Raw genomic sequence first — 12036 nt, forward strand, 5'->3', positions numbered from 1 at the left:
GTTTTGAAAGACAGGTCATGACTGGAGTTTAAGTCTTGGTGCGGATTACGTAGGCCAAAGAGAGGTCGCTTAAATACACTTCACATCCAGAGTGGAGTTTGTTTGACATCGCCACGCGGCCAAAAGCCGAAGAAGTCCAACCACCCCTCACTTTGGATTCCTTTTTTAGCCGACTTTATTACAGCCTTCCTTCGGTATCTAACTTTTTGGAGCGCACCTCCTCCAGGAGCCCCGAAAGGTTAATCTGACACGGTCGGCCGAGCGGTCTCGCTGGAGCTTGTTTTGGAAAATCCGTCCGTGGCAGGGGTCGGGTCCTCGTCACCGCTTGTTTATGTTCTCACGAGGGAATCCACCAGGGACGCAGAACTGGAGTGAACTCGTGGGAAGGGAGCGGAGGAGTGGCACCCGCTTTATTGCCCCTGATTATAGCTGGCATTGTTGTTAAAAAAAAAATAAAAAAATAAAAAATAAGCATTTTATGGAACAGACTGTTAGGCCAAGCATTACACGTTGTTGACCCCCCTAAAAAATGGCATAATCATAACAGTAGGCTATGTAAGATAGTCAAAATATTAGAAACGGCACTCGGGGGATGCTGCACAACTCTGTAAACTGCAACCACAGTAATAAACATTGCACACTGATTGTTATTATAGTCTTAGTAAATGATATTATCTGATAATAGTTACTGATTAGGTGTACCTAATGAACTAATGTTTCCAAACTTGCATTAAAAAAAATCAAATAAATCAATTACAATAGACGAATAAAAAGTAATAATTTGGTAAGTCAACGTTAGTATAAAACAAAAAACAAAACTAATTTACTTTTTAATGTATTTTCTAAGGAAAAAAAATACATATAATTTAAAAAACAGTACATTTGAAAAGCTGTTTTAACACAAAATACAATCAAAATACACAATTCTAAGTGAGTTTACAAAATTCTAATAAAACAAATTTAAAAAATGTAACACATACATAAAATAAAAATGTTAAATTGCAGTTAAAATGTAAAAAAATATATGTAGTGTAAATGAAATTGTTTTAAAAATTACAATGAAAACAAACAAAAACAGAAAAATAAGTTTCTACAATTAAAATACATTTTAAAAATTAAATAAGTTCAATAAACAACAATAATCAAAAAATAAATAGACAAAAACTGAACTTTAAAATTTTCAGTGAACAAGTGTAAAAATCTGAATATAACCTTTTTAAAATGGTAATAAAAACAATTTAAAAAAAAACAATTGTTAAAACTGTTTCTGCATACATCAAATTCAAATTTATGTAAAGAAAAAAAACAATTGCAGTGCTATCCCGAAGTTGCTCCTATTTTTCCTTCGATAAGTGTTTACAGCCATCTATTATCTATCTATCAACTGTATTCCGCCCTCTTGTGGCAACTAGAGTGTAGTACAACTCACTTTCAAAAGTCACACAACCGGATGTTTCTTCGCCTCGTTTCTTTTCAAATAAAAGTTATGAAGGAATAGCAACGGAAAAAGTACAATGAAGCTTGTCAAATAAGCCTAACATCCACAGAAACACGATGTGGATTTCACAACAACTACATGCATAAGTACTATTGTTTCCTGTACGCGGTTATTATTACTTTTTATTATTATTTTGATATTTTTTTTCCCCCAGATGAATATTTTGTGGTAATTATCAAGTCAACCGTGGAAATGTTTGAAACTGGTTTGGCCACTCCTCTCTTACTGTCGCCAGCCTTCCTTGCCCTTTGCTCAGTTTACCTGGTCCTGGTCTTGCTTCACTTCCACACCAGCAGCACCGTCCGGTGCAACATTGCCAGGCTGACCCGACATGTGGCTGCTGTCGGCGGTCATCGCCGCCTCCCTGGCCGTGGCTTTGCGCTACTGCTTGTACACACCGCTGCCTGCCGCTATTCGGCAGCAGTGGAAACTTTTGCTCCTGGACGACATCATCAAAACTGTGATACGACTGGTGAGTGAAGGGGGGTAAGTGAGGTTATATATGGGGCGGGGGGGAAGTAGCTATAAAGTACTGTAGTTGTTTTCTTTTTTATTTGTATTTCTGGTACTAAAAGTACTTTGAATATGCTAATGTACGAAAGTGAAAACATTCTGTTATAGGGCTTAAGTCTGGAAATAGTTTTTGCCAGTCTAAGGCTTTCCAAATTGTTTTTGTCCGGGATGAAATCCTTTGTTGTTTTAGTAGCGAGTGTTGAGGGGGGGGGGGGGGGGGGGGGGCGGGGGGGGGTCCTCGGGCAGTGGCGGAGCCAGACTTTTAGAAATACGGGGGCCAGGGGGGGGGGGGGGGGGGGGCAAGGATACTACATCCAAAGATGATGCCAAATTTGTTTTCATGAAAATTTATTTCAATCGGAGTCTCTATCGAAGTTCAATTTAAGTACATATTAAGCACAGGGGAGATTTTTGCACATAATGTGCCGTTTATTAAGAATGTATAAAATGTACAAAAATAATAATTCAGCACTGTTTAACTTGAATGAACTTGCACGCACACGCAGATACTGTATTCATGCAATTACAGTACTTTTATCAACATAACATTATAATATGAACATAATGCAAATTTGTATTACAGTATGACTAAAGATCCTGTCTAAGTGCCAAACTCTCCTTGTCGTTTCATTTTCCACACACCCTATGAAAAATAAATTTATTATTCCAACTACTACTTCATTTACAACCACATAATTTATTAATGTGATTAATTAATAATAATGTTAATAAATCCTCCACTTCTACCTGTAAATGCAAACGTCAGTTAGTGTCTGTTTGAACTTTCAACCATTGGAGGGTGCTATTGTATTGCATAACAACAACAACATACTTATTTTTAGCTTGCACAAAACTACGTTGCTTATTGATGTCCGTCCAAAACAATCTATCTGAACTAGAGGTGTCAGTGGATTAAAATTTGTAATCATAATTAATCGCATTACTTCAATAATTAACTGACTATTAATCACACATTAATTGCACATTTTATATCTCAATTTATACCTACATTTACAATAAAATGTACAATTTCAATATGTTTTTTTTTTTTTTTAGTCATTGATAGAGTAATTTCATCACAATTCAAGAAAAAAAAGTTTTAAAAAAAATAAAAATAAAATATGTGCTGTACTGTAAAACCAAACCAAAGCGTGACTGATTTGTTTTGGTCATTTTTCTATCACTCCAACATGGTATAATTGCATTTGTAAGACAATAGTGAAAGCTCAATGCATTTCTCTTTTCATATTAGGAGCTGCCTAATTTTTAACATGAAATAATTTGTGAAATTATGCACATTTTTAAAACTGTAAAATACAACACAATCCCCACAAATATATGCATTCGCGCTAGGCTTTTATTTTGTTAAGTGAAATAGGATGTGCATTGTAAAATGACGAATTTTTACTGCATAGGAACCAGAAACGACCGATGTGTTCTTTTCATATTAATAGCTCTGTAATTTTAAACAATAAGTAACTTGCGAGTTTCTGCACATTTTAAAATTGTAAAATACAACTTGACGCCAATCCCCACACATTAGGCAGTATCATTTAATTTATTACTGCTAAATTGTGTTATAGTGACTCCTTTTAATGACGTCGGACGCTTTTATTTTGTTAAGTTCTCGGATGCGAGACGCAGCTGAGGCGCTCTACTGTTACAGCGAACACATCGGTAGTTTCACTTTCACCCTGATGAGATATTTTGTGGAGATGCTGGATAAAATACGCCTCACATTTAAAGATAAATAGGCTTGTGTTCACTCCAACTGTCAAGACGGCGTCCATTCGGCTCTTTACTCTCACAGGGGTTTCAGAGTGCCCATGGACGCCTCTTGGTGCTCGGTGCGAACGCAACGGCTAACCGAGTGCGTTCTTTCAAAGCAAGGCACGGGTGGTAGTGGTGAGACACAGTCCAAATGGCTCCTCCACCTGTATTCTGCCCCTTAAACACTGTATTTTAGCTCCAGTGCTTTTCTATTGGGTAGTTTTGACGTGGACGTTTCTACTGCGTGGTGACTAGAATTCCCTGAGTAGAGGCTTTCCAAATAAGGAGCGGTCGTTAATCGAGCGTTAAAAAAAAATAGTGCCGTTAAAGGCACTTTAAGTTAACGAGATAATAACGTGACAATTTTGACACCCATAATCTGAACATAAAAGTTATTTTAAACAGTCACTCACGTCTCACAGGCAAACAAACATGATATAGCCAAACGCCAACATGCATTCTCGGTACTCAGGAGACTGCTCCTTAAAACAGATGATTCTCCTTCTCCAGACTCCTAGTGAGGTGGATTATAATGCTTTGTCGTAAGTAGCGCCAGCCACTGTTCAGGGTGGCATAACAATTAGTAGGCGTCTGCTTGAAAAAAATGCTGGCAGGCTGCATCGGCAAGGCGTGCGACGTCACTGCGCCGGTGCCGTGATATGTCAATCATTTGGCGTCTGCTGGGTCCAATCACATTTCAGCAGGGGCACGTGCCACCCCGGCCCCCCCTCTGGCTCCGCCATTGTCCTCGGGTATGGGGTATGCTAGATAAACAGTGAGCGCACATGCCCAATCTGAGAAAAAAAAGAAATGAAGAAACTAATGAGTTTGTTAGGTTTTCAACACCAACCGCAAAAGCCATCTCTTGTGCAATAAAGTGAAGAAAGCGACATTTAAGCTGACTAACAGTGAGAAAGCCAGTCAGGTTTGCGTCACTGTCCTGTCCTTGTGCACAAAGTCTGCATGTTCACCTTTGCTCCTCATTACGCCACACGCTTTGGAGGTGAAAGACTAGAAGAGTTTTTGTTTTGATACCCAACCAAAGTGTTGAACTTCCCGCAGAAATGGCAACAAAATGAAGCATGGTGGACAGTACACATGTGCAAAGTAGTTACAATAAGGCAAAATAAACTTGCCATAATGTGCACAGTCACCGGCAATTGTGCACACACTTGCTGGCGAGATGATAAAGATGTTTGTCACCGGGCGTCAAAATACAAGATGGCAGAACTTTGGCTGGAACACGCACTCTTGTTGGTAATATCCAGCCCGTAGCATACACTTGCTGGTGAGAGGAGTGCCCAAACGAGGCAAAAGTGGAGCTAGCCGAACATTTGGTAGGAATTTCACACTTGCCAGCAAAATGATAAGACATGAAAGAGGAGACACTTGGCGACGAGATCAAGACCGCTGCTACAAACTTGCTGGTGACTGGACGAGAGCTCGCCAACCGAGCGAAGCGGAAGGGTAGATGGCCAAACTTTGTCCAGAAATGCACTTGCTGGCGAGATGATGAGCGGTAAACTCACCGAGTGATATGAAAGACTCGCTGTTATGCATATACACACTAAAAATGATGCAAAAGAGAAAATAGCTAAAATGCACACACTTACTGGCAAGATTACGCTGTTACGCATACAATTTCCGGTAAGATAAGTTGTTTTTTTTGTTTTTTTTTTGTAATTATTTCCCCTGCCTCTTAGGCGCACGTGATGGAGTGGTTGGGCTTGGGCCACCACGTCAAGGCCACGCGAGGGTATTCCAAGGGTCTGGAAGGCACCCTGAAGAAGTTGACGGCCGAGCCTGGCGCCGGCTACTTGACGGTCAGCGACGCGACTTTCGGCGGTGTCCCCGTGCGCGTTTGCCAGCCCCCGATGGCAGGCGACAGCCGCCTGAGGAGAGGTCTGCTCTATATCCATGGAGGAGGCTGGGCCTACGGCAGTGCCAGTTAGTTGCTCTCTTACTTTCTGTGTGTGCGTGTGTCCTGTTTTTATTCATATTTGATATCTTTGTTGTTATTGAAACCTTCTATACACAGTGTACAGTATATTAGAGGTAGATATATATTTTTTTAATTTAGGTGGGAAATTTCATTAATTTTGTCATTTGTTTGGTGAGAGCTTATTTTTTTTTTAGTATTCATGTATTTATTTTTTTTTATTTTTTTTATTTTGAAATGTTGATAATTGGTGGCGATAGGTTTTGGAAATGTAGGGGGAAACATTTTGTTGAAATCATCTTAATTTTAGACAGAAACTATTTTTACATTTGAGAAAATGTTGTCTATGGAAATACATTAAAATGTACTTTATAACATCCTCTTAATATTTGACGGTGATATAGATTTGGATTTTTTTTATTTTTAAATTTACATTTTGAAATCCTAATATTTTATTGATTTTATTTAATGAACACGTTTAAATATGTATTGCGTCAAATTTATAATTTTGTAAAAAATTATTTGTATGTTTCTTTTCTTTTTAAAATATTGTTAAAATTCTCTTAATTTCACTTTTTGTCATTTTTGGGAATGGAATTGCATTTTTTAAATTCTTGAATGTTCATATTAAACACAGATGGAATGGGAATTTAATTTTTTTTATGTAGGAATTTTTTTAAGCAAGACATTCAACTGTAAATGTAATTTCATTTTTTATTGTCTTGGTATTCTGACAAATATAATATCTGACAATATAATATCAGACATTTTCTCCAAAATATTTTTTCTCTTTCAATAATGTAGTTGAATTCACCATAAAATTTGACCAAGGTGAGAAAGAAATTGCATTAAAATAAATAAATAAATACAATAAAATATCCTTAATAATTAAAAGATAATATTTTTGAAAAACACTTTAAATGTTTTTTTTCTTTTTTTTATGTTGAAATACTAATATTTGACAGAAATCTAAATGTAAGAAAAACATCTAAATTTTATAATTTTTTTGTTATTTTGTTAAACATTTGAAAGTGATCATTTTAGACAAATAATGAATAAAAAATATGAAATTTAATTTTGTTAAATACTTTTTTTAAATGTTCAAATAATATTTAAAAATCATAAAAATAAAGAATTTTTTTTCATCCTAATATTTAATGGCAATCTTGATTTTGCATTCACGAACAAAATGTCCGTTGTTGTTCTCAGAGGACGGCGCGTACGATCAAGGCAGCCGCAAAATTTCCAAAGAGCTCCACATGGTTGTGGTTTCTGTCGAGTAAGTCTTCAACTTCTTTCAACGCCTTTTCTCCAACATTTTTTTTTTTTAACCTGCATTCACATCTTCTTCCCCCCACCAAGTTACCGTCTGTATCCCGAGTGCTGCTTCCCGACGCCGTACATGGACTGCCTCACGGCCGCCAAGCACTTCCTGTCCCCGGAGGTGCTGGCCGAGTACAGCGTGGACCCGCAGCGTGTGGCCGTGTCGGGGGACAGCGCTGGGGGCAACCTGGCGGCGGCGCTCGCTCAGCAGGTAGGCGGACTGATGAGGAAGATCTCCGCCGAGGCTTGAAATTCAAAACGGTAGCTGAATTTCACAAAATCAGGAGGATATTTAGTTGACGTTACAGTTTCGCATCATGCATAGCGGGTGGGAGTTGTATACATTATTATTTCAAAACGTAGTTGTTTAATTGTTTTAAAAAATCTTAATATTTGACTATGAGATTTTTTTTTAATTTAAAGAATATAGAACACTTTTCCCATTAAGTTCTATTTAACATTAACGGAGAGAATTTGAAAAAAAAACAACAAAAAAAACTATATTACCATTTGACTTTTGGACATTTGTTGAAATCCTCATGTTTTATTTTTTTTTCTTTTAATTCAGGAGAAAAAAAATATTTTTGCAATTTCTTGAAATGCTCTTACAATGATGAAATATAATTTAAGACATTTTGTAAATGTAAAACATTAAAATTATTTACATTTTTGTTTGTTATAAATTTTGCTGAAATCTCAATGTATTTTCTTTTCATTTATTTTTTTATTTTTTTATTTGATTCAGGGAATTGAATTATATTTTTGTTATTTCTTCAAATCCTCTTAATTGATTATTTAAAAATAAAAAAATAAAAAAATGTTTAGGTTTTTTTTGTTGTTTAAATCATATTACTATTTGACAGATATTTTTTAAATTTCGGTAAAGAAATAACTTAATTTTTTAAAGTATTAAATGTTTTCTTTTTTTAATTTGTTAAAAGCATTTTAAGATTAAGACAAATGTGATTGTTTTAATTATGTAATATTACAACATTACATAACATTTAATAGAGATGTGATTTTGGAAATTTAAAAAAAAAAAAAAAAAACATTTGAAAAATGTTGGAAATATTTACATTTTTCTTTTTTATTTTGTTGAAAATCATCTTTGAATTAATAAAATCATAATATATTAAATTATTTAGAATGTAGTCGAAATCTGATTTTGTTTTTTTCTTTTTTTAACTTAGATTTTAATGAGTTTTTTTTTTTTTTAACAACAATAGAGCATTTTGTACATAAAATGAAAATAAAATACAAGATTTGGGTATTTTGTAAATATATATATATATTTTTATAAAATGATATATTTTTTCCTAATATATGTATATCTCAAATTTGATGGACCCATCTTTTTCCTCGCAGATTGCCATGGATGACAACATGAGCGTCAAGTTCAGCGTGCAGGCTTTGATCTACCCGATCCTTCAAGCTCTGGACTTCAACACGCCGTCCTATCAGCAGAACCGGGACATGGCCATCCTCAACCGTCCGGTCACGGTAAAGTTTTGGCTCCAGTACCTGGGCGGCGACCTCTCCCTTAAGCCCCACCTCCTCGCCAACCGACACAGCTCCAGCGCTGCTCCGGAGCTGAGGGCTCGCCTGGACTGGACCGCCCTCCTTGATCCGGAGTTCCGCAAGGACTACTTTCCCGTACATGGCGAGGGGCACCATAGAATGGAAGGTATGGAAACATATATAGTATATACATTTTAAATATAAATACGCAGTTATTGTATTTGCCTTGGCCACAGGGGGCAGCATAATACAAACATATGGCTACACAGTGGACGCTATTTATTTTTGACATTTGAAAGTAAACGTCTGAAATTTTACCATGTGAACCGAGCAGGAATCCTGGATGAGATTCCGGGTCTGCTGGACGTGCGCGCGGCGCCCCTCCTGGCCGGACCCGAGGTCCTGGCCAAGTGCCCCCGCGCCTACGTGATGACGTGCGAGTACGACGTGCTGCGAGACGACGGGCTGATGTACGCGCGCCGCTTGGGCGACGCCGGCGTGGCGGTCACGCTCGAGCACTACCGCGACGGCTTCCACGGATGCTTCAGCCTCACCATGTGGCCCTTCACGTTTGACGTCGGGCTGAGGGCCTTCGCCGCCTACGTCCGGTGGCTACACGACAACCTGTAGGGACGTCACACCAATACGAAATAAGAATCAGGTCTTATTCCGTCAGGGAATAAGGGGAGGAACCGACAACCGGTGTCGAGATGTGATCGGGCTGCCAGATTGTATCGGGTCGCCTGTAGACGACGTCACGCTACAGGATTGTCCGGAAATTGTCAGTTTACAATTGTTCAAAATAACATTTATGGACCAAAATTGTAAAAACCTAAATAAACCTAAAAATATAAAAGCATGATACTTTAAGAGTGAGAAAACAAAAATAAATAGATTGAAGCGCCTTCGAGCTTGCCGGTGACGTCAGTACAGCAGCGCTAGCGAAGTTAGCTTCAGTTTGGTTTCTTCTGGACTATACCTGAATGTAAATAAATGTGAGCTTATGGCAGTGAAAGACTCTGTTGTTGGCTCAATTTTGAACATTCCTGTCAAAGACACAGTTACATATTTGGGAATATCTATCATTAAAGATGAGGAAAAAAGAAGTCCCCTGAATTTTACAGTTATTGAAAAAACACCAAAAAGATTTAATATGTGGCTTCTTAGAGACTTGTCTTTAAGAGGTAGAACCCTATTAAGCAAAGCAGAAGGTATTTCCAGACTTACTTGTGCTGCTCTTTCATTGTATGTAGATAATAAGACTATTAAAGATATAGACCAGATGCTTTTCAATTTCTTGTGGAAGAATAAAACGCATTACATTAAAAAATCTGTGGTTATAAATACGTATGAGAAGGGGAGACTGAACTTCTTAAATTTTGGCTCTTTAAACAATACATTTAAAATCAACTGGATTAGGTCTTTTCTGAATAATCCTGATTCAATTTGGAACTGTATTTCAAACTATGTTTTTTCCAAAATTGGTGGATTAAGATTTCTGTTGTCATGTAATTATAAAATTGAAAGGATCCTCATCCACTTATCGAACTTCCATAAGCAGGCATTGCTTGCTTGGTCACTCATTTACAAGCATAACTTTTCACCACACCGCTACACTATTTGGAATAACCAAGACATTTGTTACAAGAACAAGTCAATTTTTTTAAGACCTGGTTTGAGCATAATATTATCTGAGTGAGTCAATTATTCAACAGCAAGGGAGTGTTATTTACTTATGAGGAATTTCTTGGGATGCCTGTGACGCCTCAACAATTTGCTGTCATTTTTGATGCTATTCCTTCTGGTGTTTTGATGCTGTATAGGGGTCACACTGGTGTTGCAACTGACACTCCAATCGCTGATATTACTGAATCATCAATTGGTAGATTATGTTTTAATCCTTCTAGGCATAGAAACAATTGCAAAGTCCGTGCTCTTTTCCAATCTGATATTGTGTCTGTGTCACCTGTAATATCGTACTGGAACTCTCGTGTAATGAATTTATATTTGAAAAATATTTGGACCCTGCCTCAGAAATTCTTCTTGGTCAACAAAGTGAAGGAGGTGTCTTTCAAAAAGATTCATCGTTGTTATCCTGTGAAATCATTTTTTGTTAAATTTGGTTATGATATGGATCTGAACTGCTCCTTCTGTGACACCCAATCAGAGACTCTTGTGCACCTATTCTGGAAATGTACTTATGCTCGCAAGCTTTGGCAAGACATTTGGAAATTTATTTTGGACAATATCTATTGTCATTTTGTGCTTTCTTTGCCGAATGTTTTTTTGGGTTTTTCAACTATGACAGTTCATTTGAAAAAGAATATTATTTGATTAATCTGTTAATTTATCTTGCTAAGTTTTATATTCATAAATGTAAATGTGCAAAATCGAAACCTATTTTTTTTCTGTTTATGAAAGAGATTGATGTATATTTTCAGTCCATTTCTACTTCCAAAAATAAGAAGGCTGTCTTTGATTTTGTGTTCTCATTTTGGTATTTTTAATATTTCTTAATTTAAGACCCCTGGCATCTTTTATTTTGTTATTGTTTTTTTCTTTTTCCCTTTCTCTTTACTGTTTGTGTGATGATTTTTTTGTGTGTGTTGTATTTGACATGTTTGGCTTTTGATTACAATTTTGTCAATAAAAAAAAAAAAAAAGCTTCAGTTTGATTTCCTTTTTAGCTGGTCACAAATCAATCACAATAACAGTATTAATGATAGTAGGAACACATTAACAATCTAAACTGACGATATTTGTCACATCTGAGACAATTATTTTGTGTATTTATCATTTAGTCAGTTACTATTTAGTCAATCTTATTTTATTATTTATTCAATATAGTTTGCATGTTTATATAAAGTGTTCTGTAAGCGCTTTGTAACAGCTTAGTCAGTTTTTGAAATATATATATATATATATATATATATATTATTTATAAAGATGACTTTTTGTAAATGTGCTAGCAATTAAAATAATGTATAATTATGTAAATGTTAATGAAAAACTTGCACTTACAATAAATTTTCTGATTTACATGACTTATTTTAATTTTGTATAAAAAAAAATAATCAAAGTGCAACAAGATGTAAAATGTGATTTTTGAAAAATGCTCTAAAAAACACCACATTCATTTTAGGAATAAAAACGCTCTGAAAAGAATAGAATAGAAATAGAATGATTAAACATGGGGTCCCACAGGGGTCCATACTGGGACCATTTCTCTTTCTGCTAACATTTGACTTTGTTTACTCTTCAAAAAGTATTTCACAAAGTCTTGTTTGCGGATGAAACTCGTCTCTTTTTTTTTTTGGCCCATGAGAGCCCATTTGAACTTGCATCGAATTGACAAATGCTTTCAATTGAACAAACTCTCCTTCAATGTCCAAAAACCAATGACATGATTATGCCAAATATATACTCTACATACTGAAATTGATGGACAATTTCACAAATAACCTTTCCCAAATTT

At 36.2% G+C, this 12036-nt stretch overlaps 1 protein-coding gene across 3 annotated transcripts; it reads left to right on the forward strand.

Moving 5' to 3' along the window:
* The first annotated feature begins 1654 nt into the window (after window positions 1–1654).
* On the forward strand, window positions 1655–11194 carry nceh1a (neutral cholesterol ester hydrolase 1a). Of its 3 annotated transcripts, none has more exons than XM_077539750.1 (6): window positions 1655–1970; window positions 5485–5728; window positions 6930–6999; window positions 7083–7254; window positions 8409–8727; window positions 8896–11194. In XM_077539750.1, the coding sequence occupies exons 1-6, from the start codon at window positions 1830–1832 to the stop codon at window positions 9189–9191; spliced, it is 1242 nt and encodes a 413-aa protein (XP_077395876.1). In that variant the 5' UTR covers window positions 1655–1829; the 3' UTR covers window positions 9192–11194. The 3 variants fall into 3 exon arrangements, with proteins under 3 accessions (XP_077395876.1, XP_077395877.1, XP_077395878.1); XM_077539751.1 differs by having other exon boundaries at window positions 1914–1984; XM_077539752.1 differs by lacking the exon at window positions 1655–1970 and adding an exon at window positions 4364–5300.
* The last annotated feature ends 842 nt before the right edge of the window (window positions 11195–12036 follow it).

This window comes from Festucalex cinctus, chromosome 12 (genome assembly GCF_051991245.1).
Source record: "Festucalex cinctus isolate MCC-2025b chromosome 12, RoL_Fcin_1.0, whole genome shotgun sequence".
Taxonomy (NCBI): Eukaryota; Metazoa; Chordata; class Actinopteri; order Syngnathiformes; family Syngnathidae; genus Festucalex; species Festucalex cinctus.